The following is an 18,645-nucleotide window of genomic DNA, read 5'->3' on the forward strand; positions in this document are numbered from 1 at the left end:
CGGTGTTAACCCTCACTGACACAATAAGACCTCACAACCTTTACAGGTGGGGCGTTCCCGAGTGTCGCCTGAGGCAACGCCACTTCATCACCAATTTACATACTGCTATCCCATGACTTTTGGCACATCACTGCAGTTCATTCACATGAATTTCCTTTTTGTCGCACTTTTTTGCTGTGATTGCTTGAAGGACAAACCAGGAAATCCCAGAGTAGCAGCCGGTGACCTTTCCTCTATATGTGACGAGTGGCTGCGCCGGCCCACTACCTCCCTCCTGTGGGTGCTGGAGGTGTGTGCAGGCATAAGAGGCCGCAGATTGGTCGGGCCCAGGATGGAGGGTTGGACGCTGGGAGTTAGGATCCCAGAGCTGATGAGTGTGCAGCCAGGAGCTCTATGGCTGCAGCCTCATGTGTTCTCTGGTGTCAGCCCATGTGATGGGTGGGCTTCACTGCAGGTTGTGCTGTCTCCGCTGTGACCCGCTGAACCTGTTGGACATTTGATGTCTCTTTTTAACTTTTGCGTTGTTTTTCTCTACATATAAGCATGGCGACCCCTCCGCCCGGTGAGGCCATCTCCATCTCCCCGCCGGTGGACTTCGTGCTGGGTGCATCGGCGTGCTGCATGGCGTGTGTGTTTACTAACCCTCTGGAAGTAGTGAAGACGCGGCTGCAGCTGCAAGGTGAACTGCGTGCCCGGGGGTCCTACACGAGACATTATCGGGGGGTTCTGCAAGCCATGGTGGCGGTTGGTCAAGCAGATGGACTGCGAGGGCTGCAAAAAGGGCTGACGGCGGGACTGCTGTACCAGGGGATGATGAACGGAGTGCGCTTCTACCTCTACTCGCACGCTGAGGACATGGGACTGACCGCGCAGCCCGGGGGCAACGTGGCTGCAGGGGCAATCGCTGGAGCTCTGGGGGCATTTGTGGGGAGTCCGGCATACCTGGTAAGTAAACTATATGTGAACCACGTATGTAGCAGAGCTGAGTCTGTCACTTAACGGACTTGTGATAGCTGAGGACAGATAATATAATAGATGTGACCTGCAGTCCTATGTAACCCCACACATAACACAGGGATAACTGAGGACAGATAATATAGTAGATGTGACCTGCAGTCCTATGTAACCCCACACATAACACAGGGATATCTGAGGACAGATGATGTAGTGGATGTGACCTGCAGTCCTATGTAACCCCACACATAACACAGGGATAACTGAGGACAGATAATATAGTAGATCTGACCTGCAGTCCTATGTAACCCCACACATAACACAGGGATAACTGAGGACAGATAATATAGTAGATGTGACCTGCAGTCCTATGTAACCCCACACATAACACAGGGATATGAGGACAGATAATGTAGTAGATGTGACCTGCAGTCCTATGTAACCCCACACGTAAAACACAGGGATATCTGAGGACAGATAATGTAGTAGATGTGACCTGCAGTCCTATGTAACCCCACACGTAACACAGGGATATCTGAGGACAGATAATGTAGTAGATGTGACCTGCAGTCCTATGTAACCCCACAAATAACACAGGGATATCTGAGGACAGATAATGTAGTAGCTGTGACCTGCAGTCCTATGTAACCCCACACATAACACAGGGATATCTGAGGACAGATAATGTAGTAGATGTGACCTGCAGTCCTATGTAACCCCACAGATAACACAGGTATATCTCAGGACAGATAATGTAGTAGATGTGACCTGCAGTCCTATGTAACCCCACACATAACACAGGGATATCTGAGGACCGATAATGTAGTGGATGTGACCTGCAGTCCTATGTAACCCCACAGATAACACAGGGATATCCGAGGACCGAAAATGTAGTAGATGTGACCTGCAGTCCTATGTAACCCCACACAACACAGGGATATCTGAGGACTGATAATGTAGTAGATGTGACCTGCAGTCCTATGTAACCCCACACAACACAGGGATATCTGAGGACTGATAATGTAGTAGATGTGACCTGCAGTCCTGTGTAACCCCACACATAACACAGGGATATCGGACAAACTTGACTCCATATGTTCCACTACATAAGTGCTGCTCTCCTCCTTCCCATCACTGCTATGATCTGGGGGTGCACGCTCTTCTCCCCCCATTATAGGCACAGACCACCCTGTACAATAATTTCACTTGTCCTTTTCAATTCATCAAACCAAAATAATGTCAGCTCTTGTAGAACTACAACTCCCATCATGTCCAACTAGAGGATGGGGCAAATGTTACGCCTGTGCCGTCTGCTCCTGACATCAGAGGGTTAATCCTGTTTGTTGCAGTAGATCTCCCAGTGGATCACCTTTCTGAGTTTAGATCCTGCAGTAAATGACTAATGGGGGGCGATGCTGCACCGTGTACCCCCCACCTGCGCTCCCCTGGCCGGTTCTGGGGATCTGTTGGGGCGATCGGCTTTTCCATCTCCTACGTTGCAGTCTGCCATGTATTGCCTCGCTGGGATGTTCGGTTCTGGAGTCGGGGAATGTTGGGCGAGGACCCCTGTGGGGGCTGTAATGGCGGCCATATTGGTATTGCACTGCTTACGCAGAATGACCCCCATTCGCTCCGTGCCCTGGGATCTGCACGCAGGCCTCTGTAAGGACGAGCACGCAGCTGGGGTGAAACAAACCAGATCTGCAGCTCCCTGGCATGGGTGGCACTGCCGCTGCCCAGTTCCTGTAACAATAATGGGGGAGGGGAGTCTGATAAGTTCTGCACCACCTGGAGGCCGCAGATCTAAATACAAACCTCTCCTGTGCTGAGCGGGTGTTACAATGTATCAATGCTTATGCCACATCCAGACCTAGACTGGATACATTGTAACACACCCTCAGCTGCGGAAATTATTAGGCCTCTGCAAGTAAACAAGGATGTTTCCATTCACTGACAGCAAACAATAATTCTTGTTAGTCTGCAGCGGACTCCTCGGAGAGCACGACCTGTTAGTCAATGACGACAGTCACCTATTCAAGTCCATAGCATCCGTGTGCGCTCTGGTTTTCACGGACCGTTGCTTAGTGACGCTGGGGGGGGGGGAGGGGGCGCTTCCTTTTTTTACCTGCATGCGATACAATTGGATGGCGCAGGAAGTGAGACGGGCGCACATTGGGGTTTATTATTCAAAGTATGAGTTTTCTGGCGCAAATAATGTAAGAAAACGGTCTCACCTGCTTTGCGCCACATTTACTGTGTGTGTTAGATACTTTCGGACAGTTTTTCGTTTTTTTTTTTACTTTTCTGAAAAAGGAACGTGGCCTAAAATGCGCCAAAATTTTGGCACAAATTTTGGCATAATCTAAGCCAACTAAAGGGTGGCCTAAATGTGGGCGGTCCTAATATTTGCCAGATTCACATTCAGCAGATACTCTGATAGATCTCGCTCGCTTTAAGACCGTCTAGTGCCCCGTTTACACATGGCACCTGCTGGGCACATTGGCACTGCCAGCCATCCCAGTGACTATCGCTCTCGTGCTTACCCAGTGACGCCAACGAGTGAGCGATTCCTCAGCGCCCCGTTGGCAGCCGCGTGCACACCGGACCATTTACTATGACTTCCAGCCACAATTCAGGTGATAAACGAAGGAATAGTTCGGCACCAAAATCCCCATTCAGGCCGGCTTCCCCCCCCACTCCCCCCATGACGGTGGGGCCAGACAACTCTCTGATGTGTGCGGCTCCAGATTCTCCCCTGACACCATAAAAAGGATCGGGGGACATAGTTTCCGCACTTGATGCTATTGTTTCCTGGGAGATAATCTGCACCAGAGCTGACTGCGGCTTACCTCCCTAAGCACACCGATAATCATGTAGGGGGAAATGGCTGTTGGTCAAAGATCATTTGCTGTTTACGAGTGTTAAGGGGGTTTTCTGAGACAGACATTGATGTCCTTTCCTCAGGATAGCTCTTCAATATCACATCGGTGGGGGTCTGCCACTCTGGACCCCACTGATCAGGTGTTTGAAGAGGAAGTGGCGCTCACATGTGTCGCGTTGATCGGTGACGTCGCCGGAGAGCAGCCAAGTCCCATTCAACAAAGGAGATAGAACTTCTATAGCGGGCACTGCCAATATACAATGTACGGCGAAGTGCCCTGGCATGAGATGAAGTGACCGCAACGCTGACCCGGGCACCACAGCCTCATTAAGTAGCGGATCGATGAAACTCTTGAGCAGCGGACCGCCATCGATCTGATGCTGATGACAAGTCATTAATATCTGAGTTTCGGAAACCCTTTTAACCACTTAATGCTTTTGGGCTCTCTTGCGTCTGGGTTTGTATGGAGCGGCATCGTGAGCAGATCTCACTGGGTACCCGCTATCTGTGACAGTTGACACCCGCTTGCCACAGCCATGATCAGTGCTGCCTCTGATTGCTGCTGCTATTGCTTTAGATGCCCCAATCGGCATTTAGGGATTCTGAACAGCCAACATCCCTTCCCCCACCGATGATATCATGAGATTCCGTCACTGAAGGTTCGGGGCTGCCATGTTTTTTTGCCTATTAACCCTTTCCAATCCACTGTCTGACCTCTGAAGACATTATGATTTAAGGCTGTACAGCTCAAATGTTGGAAGACGTCCGTCGGGGTTCTCTTACTGTATATTGCCAGCCTCTCTGCTGTCGGAGCCTATCCAACGTGTCACGTCATGCAGTACTGGCTTTAGCCAGCAGATAGCGCCGTTGTATAACGGCAGAAAAAGAGTAAGCCCCCTAGGAAAACCAGGATACAAATTGGATTGGAAAGGGTTAAGGGCAGCTTCACGCGGACGTATTTGTGCGCGTATTATCAATGCGGTTAATTTTTGTTTTTTCGCGTAGCATGCTCTATTCAAATGCGTAATTATGCACCTGAAACCTATGGGGTCGTGGGGGAGATGCGCACCCAAAACCCACGTAATTGCTCATTACGCTGCGCAATTTTGCAGAAAAAAACATCTGGAACTAATTAGGCTTAAAAGCCTTTTAAATCGGGGTGCAGCTGTGTCCCACACCCATGTGCAATGTCCCCGTCAGCCCAAAAAGTACAGTAAAATGCACAAAAACATGCGCAAAAACACATGTGTTTTTGTGCACGCACTTATGTGAAGCTGCTCTTAGGATAGGCCTGTCCTAATAGAGTGCTTGCAGAAACACCATATAGTGCAATACTGAAGTACTGCAGTATATGGTATAACTGATCAAACGATCACAAATTGATGTCCCCCTATGAAGACTAAAAATAATAAATGGGAGGGGGAAGGGAATGCTTCATTATAAAAAATATATAATATAAAAATATATATTTTACAAAAAGTTCAATCCCCCCCTCCCCCCACACTCCATCCTTTTCCAATATTCAAAATAAAAATATTTAAAAAAGAATCAAAACTAAAAAACAACTCAAAACATATTTGCTACCTTCTTGCTGCATCTGTAAAAGTCCGTTCTATCAAAATAATGGATTATTTATCCTAATGGCAGAAAAAAAATAAAAAGCCAAAATTGTCTTTTGGGTTTTTTTTGTCTTTTTTCTCTCTTGGTCATCCTGCCTTCAAGAAAAATTGTAATTAAAAAAAAAAAAGCGATCAAAATCTCTTCCAGGCTCCCAAATGGTACAAATAGAATCCGCGGCTCGCCCTGTAAAAACATGAGCCCTCACACAACCCCATCAATGGGGAGATTTAAAAAAGGCGATGGCGGTCAGAAGATGGCGATTAAAGAGAAAGTAAAGAAAAGCTCTAACAAGCAAAAAAATAAACTTGGTATTGTTGTAATTGTACGGACTCAGAATAAAGTTCTGCACACACTAAAATGAATAAATAAGACCCCCTGCAAAGATGGTAAAGTTACATCTTACCCCCCCCCCCCCCCCCATTTCACTCCCCTTAGAATTTTTGTAAAACTTTTTCATTACATTAAATAATACCATTGAAAAACTGATCCCACAAGCAGCGAACCGTCTGACCGCTGCGATGATTGGGGGGGGGGGGGGGGGGGGGGGGGATTGTGTAATTAAGGGGCTATTAAGACTCCCACCGAATTACATTGGGGTCTATTGGGTTCTGGTACGGTGGCAATCTTTTACCCCAAAAATAGTGTTGCTCTTTTTTTTTCACTGGATGTGAATGCAGCCCAAGTCAAAGGGGTCTGTCCTAGTGCGAAGAGGTGGAACGAAGCAGAACAGCGCAGCGTGCGGTAGTGTAGTCCCTCCCCCATCATGCCACATGTCTGGCAACGGTTCTGGGCGATGACTCCATGTTACCCCAATATTGTCATGCTCCTCTCATTTCCCAGAACGTCTCCATACGGACCCCCGTATATTCATATAAAACTCTTCTACCCTGCAGATAAAGACACATCTCCAGGCGCAGACGGTGGCCGCCATTGCTGTAGGACATCAGCACAATCACCAGGTGAGACTGCAGGAGAGGCGAGCTCTAGAACGCCCGACTGATACCTAGTGGTAGATTCTGCAGAGTATTGCACCACTGACCTCTGCAGGACATCGCTCTGCCCCCTCTGGGAAGGGGGTGTACTGGGATCTATATGTCTGTATGTAGTCACTAACTGGTTATTGTTGGGATACAAAGTCCAGAGGAGGTGGGAGCCGCATCTCCTGCCCTGAGTGGTTCAGTCATTGTGACACCGGCCGTTCCTTGTCACCCATTATTAACCTTTTCCCGACATCCGTCATACATAAACCTGCACCGCTGGCGGTTCTATATTACAGCTGACTCTTCTGTAGTGGAAGAGCGACTAATGCTGACCGTGGCATCTAAGTGGTTAGACAAGGAGCGCTACCTCTGTCACCCCTCTGTCACCCCCACAAAATGAAAGCGTTATTTATACGGCGCTGTGATCGCCACTTAAAAAAAAACGTTCTTTTTTTTTTTTTTTTTTTTTTTTATCTCCCAAAAAGTTGTTTGTACCGCAAAATGGGGTGAGGGGCGCGGTAAAGTAGCCTGGGCACCACAACCTAGGGGTACGTTCACAAAGGGCAGGAATGTTGTGGATTTTCAGCAGTGGACATTTCCACATCAAAATAAGCACTATTGGTGCAAAACTTCAGCCTACATACAAGCGCTCCTCTCTCCCAAATACTGCGCCGCTGCCAGCCCCAAGAGCGAGCCGCACCCCACCTTTAACACCGGACAGAATTACGCAGCCGGATTTGGCCAAATCAACAGCAGGATTCCACATGAAGATCTGCAGGTCTAACAGGGGATTTTGATAAGGAATTGTAGGGATGTTTCAACCCATTCTGAAATCTGCAGTAAAATCTGAGGGTATCTTGCGGATTTTGATGCGAAATTTACCACAGCTTGCAGTGCGTCATGTGACCTACTCTGTCCCATGTGAAAGATCCCTTAAGGGGCTCTCGGAGGCTCCTTGTGTGTAGTGACCTCTTCTTCCACTTGTAGAGCTTGTTGGCCACTAGATGCCTCTACGACGTAGAGAAGAGATTTCACCCCGTTACCAGAGTCTGAGAGGGGCGTATTATTGGGATGTGAGAAGCTGGATGGTCGTATCCATGAATTGTCCCCCACCGGCCGTTCTGTCCAGACTGTTAGGAGGTGCTGGGAGCAGTGGATGTGTGAGGGCACACAAGGTGACCGGGCTCAGGACCCCCCAACAGACCACCAGTAGAGAGGAGTGTCTGACCAGACTGTTAGGTGTTGGGACCAGTGGATGTGTGAGGGCACACAAGGTGACCGGGCTCAGGATGCCCCATACAGACCACCAGTAGAAAGGACCGTCTGACCAAACTGTTAGGTGTTGGGACCAGTGGATGTGTGAGGACACACAAGGTGACCGGGCTCAAGGCGCCCCTACAGACCACCAGTAGAAAGGACCGTCTGACCAAACTGTTAGGTGTTGGGACCAGTGGATGTGTGAGGACACACAAGGTGACCAGACTCAGGACCCCCTACAGACCACCAGTAGAGAGGAGCGTCTGACCAGACTGTTAGGAGGTGTTGGGACCAGTGGATGTGTGAGGGCACACAAGGTGACCGGGCTCAAGGCGCCCCTACAGACCACCAGTAGAAAGGACCGTCTGACCAAACTGTTAGGGGGTGTTGGGACCAGTGGATGTGTGAGGACACACAAGGTGACCAGACTCAGGACCCCCTACAGACCACCAGTAGAGAGGAGCGTCTGACCAGACTGTTAGGAGGTGTTGGGACCAGTGGATGTGTGAGGGCACACAAGGGGACCGGGCTCAGGACGCCCGACAAGTACCAGCAGCTCCAACTGTTATATTGTCCGCCATCCAGAGACAGGGGGCGCCGTCGTTACACCCTTGTCTGTCGGAACCATTTCCAGGCACTTGGCTAAAGGACATTTGGTCTCACGGCCCCCATTACATGTACGCCCTCTGACCCCCCCACTGTTGCCTCTGTTGGCAGTGATGTCGTAAAAGATGGACCTGGACGCTACAGAGGGGAACCGGGTTATCTTCAGTGATGAATCAAGATTTAGTTTGGGTGCTGACGACGGCTGTATTCGTGTCTGGAGACCTCGGGGTGAGCGCCTCAATCCTGCCTTTGCTGTGGAGCGGCACACTGCCCCCTGCTGGTGTGATGGTCTGGGGGGGCCATCGCAAACAGCAGTCTGTCCCCCATAGTAGTGGTACGAGGGACAATGACAGCTCAGCGATATGTTCAGGACATCCTGCAGCCACGTGTGTTCCTCTCATGGTGGCTTCCAAGTGTGGTGCCCCCAATGGTGACCTAGGCACAAGGAGGAGCTGGCGGCGTAGAGTTGACACTTGTCACGGTGGCTCTACCAGACTCATCCCCAGAGTGACGCACAGACTGTTACGCCTCTTTCAGGCAATGCTGATAACACTGATAAACCTGAATACCTCCATCACTGGGAACGGGCAAGGACTGGAAACTACTGTAGAAGATGCAGCAGAATACAGCTTACTCACACGTGCAGGAAGGACATGGTCCTAGTGTTAGGTCAGGGAGGATAGCTCAGGATGATATCGGGCCTGCAGTCTCAGTTATCTGCAGCGCTCTGCTCCTGGACAGGGAACACTCCGGAGGAGGGAACACTCCACTGACACTCACTCTGTACTCTAGTAGACAGCTCTGCACAGCGGACTCCTCACTTCTCTCTCTCCTCAGAGGTGGCTCCTGGCATGGAAGGCCTCAGGATACCTTTCCTCCTCTTCCTTCACTTCACCACATGAGGGTTGAAGGTACCCCCATGTGGCTGGCACTCTCACTACCCAGACACATCTCACTCATATTTATAGGGTACAGACATCATGTGACGAGACAGATACATTTCCAGACATATCCCAGCCACTTTCAGACAGTAACCTCTCATATGCTGCAGCAGTGCAATACACATAACAGCAGACAAGCCACTTTGCACAGTGCATCCACATAAAAGACATGACATGTATGACACCAAGAGGCAGCAGGATAATGCTCGGCCGCACACACAAGGGGGTCAGTCACCCCCACAACATTGTCACATTTCCATGGCCACCCGGTCACCAGATTTATCACCAATAGAACATGGGTAGGACCAACTAGGGCACCAACCTCCACAGCCTACGAGTGTACATGATCTAGAGGTTCAGTTATGCTGATATGTTGCAGGATACCAAACAGAACCTGTATGCCTCCATGCCCACCTGTATCACATCTTGTATCCAAGCTAGAGGCGGTACAACAGAGTACTGGAGCCTCCATGCCCACCTGTATCACATCTTGTATCCAAGCTAGAGGCGGTACAACAGGGTACTAGAGCCTCCATGCCCACCTGTATCACATCTTGTATCCAAGCTAGAGGCGGTACAACAGGGTACTAGAGCCTCCATGCCCACCTGTATCACATCTTGTATCCAAGCTAGAGGCGGTACAACAGGGTACTAGAGCCTCCATGCCCACCTGTATCACATCTTGTATCCAAGCTAGAGGCGGTACAACAGGGTACTAGAGCCTCCATGCCCACCTGTATCACATCTTGTATCCAAGCCAGAGGGGGTACAACAGGGTACTACAGCCTCCATGCCCACCCGTATCACATCTTGTATCCAAGTCAGAGGGGGTACAATAGGATACTACAGCCTCCATGCCCACCCGTATCATATCTTGTATCCTAGCTAGAGGTGGTACAACAGGGTACTAGAGCCTCCATGCCTGCCTGTATCACATCTTGTATCTAGGCTATAGGCGGTACAACAGGGTACTAGAGCCTCCATGCCTGCCTGTATCACATCTTGTATCCAAGCTAGAGGCGGTACAACAGGGTACTAGAGCCTCCATGCCCCCCCGTATCACATCTTGTATCCAAGCTAGAGGCGGTACAACAGGGTACTAGAGCCTCCATGCTCACCCGTATCACATCTTGTATCCAAGCTAGAGGCGGTACAACAGGGTACTACAGCCTCCATGCTCACCCGTATCACATCTTGTATCCAAGCTAGGGGCGGTTGTTAGGAAAATACTAACTGTATGATTATTTAGATTTCATTCAGCCATTTTGATTACAATTTTGAGCCTTTGACCAGAAGATACTGAGTAGGTTTCTAAACCAGTTCTATGTGCAGATCAGTAGCCATGTCCCCTCTTGTGATGTGTAAATTCTATTGACTTGAACACAAGGGTGACAACATGATGGTCACCTGAGATCACATCCTGGTCTAGGCAGAGCTGTAAGGAAGTTTGTATTCAGACAACTTGGAGTCAATATTTAGGACCATATGCAACTGTTTGATGTCCACCTCACACAGGATGTGCTGGTACCTTTTTGTTTAGAAGGCCTTGGTTTGCAGCTATATGGTAATCTGTTGGAGTGAGGACTCATTAGAATATAAAAAGGTCCTATCTTCTCAAGTTAGTAGGAGTAGAAGCTATGAGAAGAGGTCCTGGAATCTCTGATGGAAGGATGAGAAGCTCTGAGTAGCAGAATGAGGATGTCCTCTGCTGAACCCCCAGAAGTGAGGGAACCTCTGGTGATGTAATATGTGACCTCTAACCTTTTGGTTAATAATATGCAGCTAATGAGGTCATGTAACTTGCCATCTTTATACTTTGTGATGTGACATCTGCAACCTTTATGTTTTGTATATAGATCCAATAGTTTACAGACGTAGGACAATTATTCACCACTATGCTCAATTATCGTTTGGTTTAATAAATTCTTATTATTAAACCTTTTATAGTGTCTTACTCTCTTTAAAGCGTAATATGAACTTAAGGGTGGATTCAGACGACCCTATATCGGCTCGGTTTTCACGCTGAGCCGATATACGGTGTCCTTGTCTGAGGGGGGGGGGATGGAAGAGCCAGGAGTAGGAACTGAGCTCCCGCCCCTTCCCTGCCCCTCGGCACTATTTGCAATGGGAAGGGTGCGGGCGGAGCTAAGCGCTGGTACTTAGCTCCGCCCCACCTCACCCCCTTCTATTGCGAATAGTGGCAAGGGGCAGGGAAGGGGCTGGAGCTCAGTTCCTGCTCCTGGCTCTTCCATCCTCCCCCCCCCCCTCTCAGACAAGGACACCGTATATCGGCTCGGCGTGAAAACTGTGAAGTACGGTCGTCTGAATCCACCCTAAGTCTTGCTCCTTGCAGCAATACAGCGGTACAACAAGGGGTCCGTTTTCAAGGATTATAAGCAACAGCCGGACACATCTGGCTCCACTTATTTTCGGGCAGACAAAGGATAAAATCTAATATACCCCAATCCTGGTTTTCCCCAATATCGGGGGACAGTGGGGCGCCCCCTGCCAACAATATGTGATCTGCATGGCACTCATACTCTCATTCTTCATCTGCCCTCTGCACTCCCAGGTAACACTCTGCAGGGCATCTCATGTCTGCCCTCTCCCTGGCAGCTGGTCTTCCTCTGCAGATCTTCTTGCCTCTATTGGTCACATTTATTATTATTATAAGGTTGATCCTGGAGCTTCTTAATCTGGAATTGACATGATTAGAACTGCAGATGCCGAGACCGAACATCTGTACCGCCGCCATCTCTATGGAGAGACAGGCATGAGCAGAGAGATTAAGGAGACGGAGTTGTACTTTATATATTGTGAGGCTGAAACCGTAACCTGGCATCAGGACTGACAACGTCAGACAAGATATACAGGCCGGTTGTCAGCAGTAATGGATATTACTGTAGTATAAAGTGTGCGGATCTCATGTCATATCAGTGATGTCATCACCAGGGGGCGGAGCTGTGACTACCTCTCAGACAAGATATACAGGCCGGTTGTCAGCAGTAATGGATATCACTGTAGTATAAGGTGTGCGGATCTCATGTCATATCAGTGATGTCATCACCAGGGGGCGGAGCTGTGACTACCTCTCAGACAAGATATCCATGCCGGTTGTCAGCAGTAATAGATATTACTGTAGTATAAGGTGTGTGGATCTCATGTCATATCAGTGATGTCATCACCAGGGGGCGGAGCTGTGACTACCTCTCAGACAAGATATACAGGCTGGTTGTCAGCAGTAATGGATGATGTTAGGCCCCCTGCACACGGGCATAATTTATGCAGCGGGATTTCCCACAGAATTTCCACCCGTGCCCACCTGCATAGGATTGCATTGCAAAACGCAATGCTACGCACACAGCCGCGACTTGTCCGCGTGAAAGCAAATCATGGCACGTTCTATTTCTGTGCGGGTCTCGCAGAGGCCCGCACAGAAATGTCAGTACTGCTGGGCCAGCTCCGGACGTGGGGAGCAGGTGAGCCGCAGGCCTCTGCAGGGGCACGGGTCTGCATTTCGCTGCGAGAATTCTCGCAGCGGAATCCGACCCGGCTGTCTGCAGGCGGCCTTACTGTAGTATAAGGTGTGCGGATCTCATGTCTGATCACATGTCATTATATCAATGATGTCATCACCAGGGGGCGGGGCTGTGACTACCTCTCAGACATGATATGTAGGGTGGTTATCAGCAGTAATAGATGATGATACTGTAGTATAAGGTGTGCGGATCACATGTCTGATCATATGTCATTATATCAGTGATGTCATCAGCAGGGGGCGGAGCTGTGACTACTTCTCAGATATGATATACAAGCTGGTTGTCAGCAGTAATAGATGATGCCACTGTAGTATAAGGTGTGCGGATCTTATATCTGATCACACTATAATATATATTTGGGTCTTCCAGTTTTTATATTCCTTGTTCCCCCTGTATTCAGTCCACGGGGTTAAGAATCGCTCAGCGCTGTGATGAGAGGGAATGATGTCAGAGTTTGCTCGCTCGTCGCCTGGTTATACAGGCAGATAAACCATTTGCTCGTTCGCTTGTCTTTTCGTTTAATGATAGTCGGTCCGTCTGAAGGCCCCATTGGATCTTTTCTTCAGTTGTTTTATCTCTTTCACCTTTACTCCAGTAGAGGCGCCTGCTGAAGGTGACGCAAGAAAAACACGCGTTTATGTTCACGGGGCGGATTCACTGCAGATTTTCCGTGCCGACGCTCCACACACAATCGGCTGCATTTACAGTAGCAGCAAAGTGGATGGGATTTTGAAAACCGGCACAAAACCCTGTGGAAACCGACAGGTGGTACAGAATCAGATCCGCAGGGGGTCCGTTTTATCGCAGTTTATGGTGCGGAATCTTTTCTCAATGAGGGGTGAATTCCGCACTAAAATCTGCATTTAAAAAAAAACAAAAAAAAGTCCAAATCCGCTCCCAGTGGTGCAGGTTTTGATGCAGACCTTTAGCGGCAGGCCTTGTAAATCCGTCCCGTGTGAACGTGGCCTCACAGCGTCATATTAACGGTCCGATCCTGTAGTGAGTGGGTGACACTCGGGGTAAAGGTTGTGCAGAAGTGTTGAAAGATCAGTCCTGTGACATCTGAAAAGCGATGTTCTGCAGATCTCTGCACGGCAGTGGTGTAATAAACTGCAGGATATATCACTATGTATCTGAGAGGAGATGGAGAGGACAGAGCGATGGTCTGCAGATGGCAGTGGTGTAATAATCTGCAGGATATATCACTATGTATCTGAGAGGACATGGAGGGGACAGAGCGATGTTCTGCAGATGGCAGTGGTGTAATAATCTGCAGTATATATCACTATGTATCTGAGAGGAGGCTGAGGGGACAGAGCGATGTTCTGCAGATGGCAGTGGTGTAATAATCTGCAGGATATATCACTATGTATCTGAGAGGAGGCTGAGGGGACAGAGCGATGTTCTGCAGATGGCAGTGGTGTAATAATCTGCAGGATATATCACTATGTATCTGAGAGGAGGCTGAGGGGACAGAGCGATGTTCTGCAGATGGCAGTGGTGCAATAATCTGCAGGATATATCACTATGTATCTGAGAGGAGGCTGAGGGGACAGAGCGATGTTCTGCAGATGTCAGTGGTGTAATAATCTGCAGGATATATCACTATGTATCTGAGAGGACATGGAGGGGACAGAGTGATGTTCTGCAGATGGCAGTGGTGCAATAATCTGCAGGATATATCACTATGTATCTGAGAGGAGGCTGAGGGCACAGAGCGATGTTCTGCAGTGTGTGGTGTAATAATCTGCAGTATATATCACTATGTATCTGAGAGGAGGCTGAGGGCACAGAGCGATGTTCTGCAGTGTGTGGTGTAATAATCTGCAGGATATATCACTATGTATCTGAGAGGAGGTTGAGGGGACAGAGCGATGTTCTGCAGATCTCTGCACGGCAGTGGTGTAATAAACTGCAGTATATATCACTATGTATCTGAGAGGAGGCTGAGGGGACAGAGCGATGTTCTGCAATGTGTGGTGTAATAATCTGCAGGATATATCACTATGTATCTGAGAGGAGGCTGAGGGGACAGAGCGATGTTCTGCAGATGGCAGTGGTGTAATAAACTGCAGTATATATCACTATGTATCTCCCGAGGAGATGGAGAGGACAGAGCGATGTTCTGCAATGTGTGGTGTAATAATCTGCAGGATATATCACTATCTGAGAGGAGGTTGAGGGGACAGAGCGATGTTCTGCAATGTGTGGTGTAATAATCTGCAGGATATATCACTATCTGAGAGGAGGCTGAGGGGACAGAGCGATGTTCTGCAGTGTGTGGTGTAATATTCTGTCTGATGATTCCTTTGTCTCTTGCCCAGAGCGTCAGTTCTGCCTTTGAGACCATCTACAAGAAGCAGGGAATCCTGGGACTTTGGCGCGGTGTTAATGGCGCTGTGCCACGAGTCATGGTCGGATCAGCGGTGCAGTTGGCGACTTTTGCTAATGCTAAAGAATGGGTCAAGAAACGTAAGGTAACGGAGACGAGTCACCGGGGGTAGAAAGTAGATCTGCGCCTAAAGGGCCATTTACACGGGACGATTAGTGTTCAGAATTTTTTTAATTCCCGCGCTCCCGGTAGTCGTTCCGTGTAAACGCATGCAGCGGCTCAATGACAGTCTGGTTACTGTGAAAGGAGGTGGGCGGGGGTAGAGCACTTCCCGAATCTATGTCGGCAGCGCTTCCGATGAGGCTAGTGATACTTGCTCCTATGTGACGGCACAGGAGCGAGCATCACTAGGACGAGTGTCGGGCATCATTTGCTGACAGGTCGTCCTGTCTAAATGGGGCATACCACTCCCTAGAGCCATGACCGTTCATAAATGGGAACATCAATGATATCCTGATTTAAGGGGTTGGAACGGAACCCGCTGCTCCAACGCCTGTGTAGTGGCCAACGCTTGTAATTGCAGCTCAGTGTTGCTGCGTAGTTGTCCACTGATCTATAGTCTGTCCAGAAAGTCCCCAGACCCTCTCACTTTATAACATTGTTATGTTGTGTCCTTGTGTTCCCCATCATTCTGCACTCAATACCCCATAATGACAAAGTGACAACAATGTTAGAAATCTTTTGGACATTTTTAAAAAATGAAATGCATTGACCTAAGTATTCACACCCTCTGGGATGACACTTGATATTTCGCTCCGGGGCCTCCGTTTCTCTTGATCATCTCCGAGATGTTTCTAGACCTTGATTGGAGTCATTTGTGGTAAATTCAGCTTATTGGACATAAAAGACCCTCCTGTCTATATAATATCTCACCGCTAACAATGCATATCAGAGCCAAAACCACACCAAGAGGAGGAAAGAACTGCCTCTAGAGCTCAGAGGCAGGATTGTGTGGAGGCACAGATCTGGGGAAGCTGCAAAAACATTTCTGCTGCCCTGAAAGTTCCCAAGAGCCCGGCGGCCTCCATGATTCTTACATGAAAGAACAACAACCAGGACTCTTCCTAGAGCCGCCGACCCTTCGGGGAGAAGGACCTTGGTAACAGAGGAGACCAAGAACCCAACGGTCACTCTGGCTGAGCTCCAAAGATCTTGTGTGCAGATGGGAGAAACTTCCAGAAGGTCGATCATCACTGTAGCCTCCACCAATCTGGGCTTTATGGTGGAGCGGCCTTCTTACTAAGGCTGCCTGTCCACGGGCGTTTTTTGCATTGCGTTTCCCGCAGCGATAATCCGTCCGCGGGGAACGCAGTGCAGGCTTTCCATAGGCTCACAACTAAGAATGGCTATCTGTCAGATTGGCTCACTGCGAAGATCCGTCAGCTGGCTCCTGCTCCTGGGCGGTGGCTCCACCGCGGGATAGTGCAACGCCCGTGGACAGGCAACCTAAGGCACCAAAGGGTGTGAATACTTGTGTCAATGCAGAATGAAGGCTTTCCAAACCGTCTGTCTTCACAAAATCGTGTGAGAATTGTGCGTTGCGAGATGCACAAACATGAACCCCCTTCTTGTGACAGCCGCAGCATCGCTACATCACAGAAGTGATGCGAGGCCGTTTTGACATAACACTACGCATCCTTGGGGAATTCACATGGTGGGGAGCACAATACGGGAGCGGGATTCACGGCCCCATATCCCGCTCGCCTGTGTGAAGTTAGCCTTACAGTCTGATATATTTTCCACTCTGCCCATGTAAAACACGAGTGTTCAGCCGACCCCTGTGTTCTTGTGTATGGGGGGAGTCGGGAGAAGGCTGTCAGAGCATTTGTGTGTATGAGGGTCCGGGATACATTGTTGGGCTTCTTGGGGAGGGTCTCTCCTTGTAATGATGAGGTTGTTCTTTGTGCCCCCAGTGGTTCTCGGCTGACAGCTGGCTGGTGCCGCTGGCCGCAGGGATGATCAGCAGTATTGCGGTTGCAGTAGCAATGCTGCCCTTTGACGTGGTCAGCACCCGACTGTACAATCAGCCTGTGGACGTCGAGGGCCGGGTGAGAGCAGCTCCACTGTCTTGTCTTTGGCGGCTTCTTCTTCTTCTTCTCTCCTCCTCACTCCTCTCGTCTCTCCGCAGGGCCGCCTCTACCGGAGCTTCCTGGACTGTTTGCTGAAGATCACGCACAAGGAAGGCATCTTGGCGCTCTACAAGGGCATTGTCCCGGCTTACGTCCGCCTGGGGCCGCACACCATCCTCAGCCTGCTCTTCTGGGAGGAGTTGAGAAAGCTGACCTATTACTACCAGCACCACTGAGGGCGGAGCTAACATGGACCTGACTTCTTGGGCCCCAGCATAGGGCCAATGTAATCTCAGGGCTCATAAGAAGACTGTGGGAAGAGTTTTAATAGTGAATGTTGTGCCAAGTAGGCAATGAGCGACGGCAACAATGTCACATGTAGATATTGCTGCATCCTCTCGGCCTGTAGAGGGCAGAAGTGTTCACAGTCTTACTTTAGCTATTTTATAATATTTGGGGTGCAGGCGCCCTGCCCTCTCCCCCCAGATTACAGGGTCCATAAACATAATGTGTTTCTCCTCCGGGGTGCGGATTGTATAAATGCTGCACAGTCGGCACTGTTTGCACTTTTCTTCTACGGATACCCCAGTTTATCCTGTTGCGGGGAAGGGGGATATTTGAATGCCATATTAAACCATAACGTCATGTGATCTCCTTCTATTCGGCCTGCGCACATAACGGCGCGTCCTCTTCTCGGTCAGTTCCAGTATTTATCGCCATCTTACTGGCAGCACATTCTGCCGCCGCTTGGACTGGTGATGATGACTTATTTTTAACATGCTGAGTTCATTAAGAGTTAATGCAGCATAATGCTATGTGTGCTTATTACAGACGGTGGTGCTCTGCTGTAGATGGGACGATCGCTCAGTACTACATGTATGCACCTGTCTACAGCTGCTCCCTCTAGTGGCCACTCAGTTTATTAAATCTATGCAGACCCTGAAAGTGCCGTAATAACGCCGAAGTCTGTAATAACCTTCTGTCCTGAATACAGCCATGTAATATTGGGGGGTTTGGGTTTATAGACTGCACTAGATCGACAAATGTCATTTTATTTTTTAGCCTAACCTACTATGCTAATATAAGTGCCTTGGTACTGCAGTGAAGGATCTGTACCCGGAATCTGCTGACTTTGTTTTTTAAATAATTATTAATGACATTAAATGGTCGGAGCGCCGGCCACAAGCGTGATTATGTCATAACTATCAAAAGTGCAACTTACTTTATATACCTAAAATGAAATATTTGTGCTGAAAAATCCCTCTAACGTGCTGCCACTGGGGGTCTCCCTTCCTTTGAATATGTTGTTCACCACCCAGGGACATGCCTTAAGGCTCAGGGGCCCGGGTGCAAAAGTTCAGCTCGGGCCCATCCACCTGACCCTTTTTCCCCCTTCCTCATACGTA

General features: G+C 49.2%; 1 protein-coding gene across 2 annotated transcripts; it reads left to right on the top strand.

Moving 5' to 3' along the window:
• Positions 1–342: 342 nt before the first annotated feature.
• Positions 343–18,430, top strand: SLC25A34 (solute carrier family 25 member 34). 2 transcript variants are annotated; one of them, XM_066606301.1, is made up of 6 exons: positions 369–454; positions 543–945; positions 6,349–6,414; positions 15,103–15,255; positions 17,084–17,218; positions 17,299–18,430. In XM_066606301.1, exons 1-6 carry the CDS (start codon positions 408–410, stop codon positions 17,473–17,475), a joined length of 981 nt encoding a protein of 326 aa, XP_066462398.1. In that variant the 5' UTR covers positions 369–407; the 3' UTR covers positions 17,476–18,430. The 2 variants fall into 2 exon arrangements, with proteins under 2 accessions (XP_066462399.1, XP_066462398.1); XM_066606302.1 differs by having other exon boundaries at positions 343–945.
• Positions 18,431–18,645: the final 215 nt, after the last annotated feature.

Source organism: Eleutherodactylus coqui, chromosome 6 (assembly GCF_035609145.1).
Source record: "Eleutherodactylus coqui strain aEleCoq1 chromosome 6, aEleCoq1.hap1, whole genome shotgun sequence".
NCBI lineage: Eukaryota > Metazoa > Chordata > Amphibia > Anura > Eleutherodactylidae > Eleutherodactylus > Eleutherodactylus coqui.

Excerpts from the sequence above, each read along its gene's own strand:
- SLC25A34 (XM_066606301.1), top strand. The coding sequence starts at position 408 with ATGTGTTCTCTGGTGTCAGCCCATGTGATGGGTGGGCTTCACTGCAG. Across the intron at positions 455-542 it reads ATGGGTGGGCTTCACTGCAG|CATGGCGACCCCTCCGCCCG; the intron begins GTTGTGCTGTCT and ends TCTACATATAAG. Across the intron at positions 15,256-17,083 it reads AATGGGTCAAGAAACGTAAG|TGGTTCTCGGCTGACAGCTG; the intron begins GTAACGGAGACG and ends TTGTGCCCCCAG.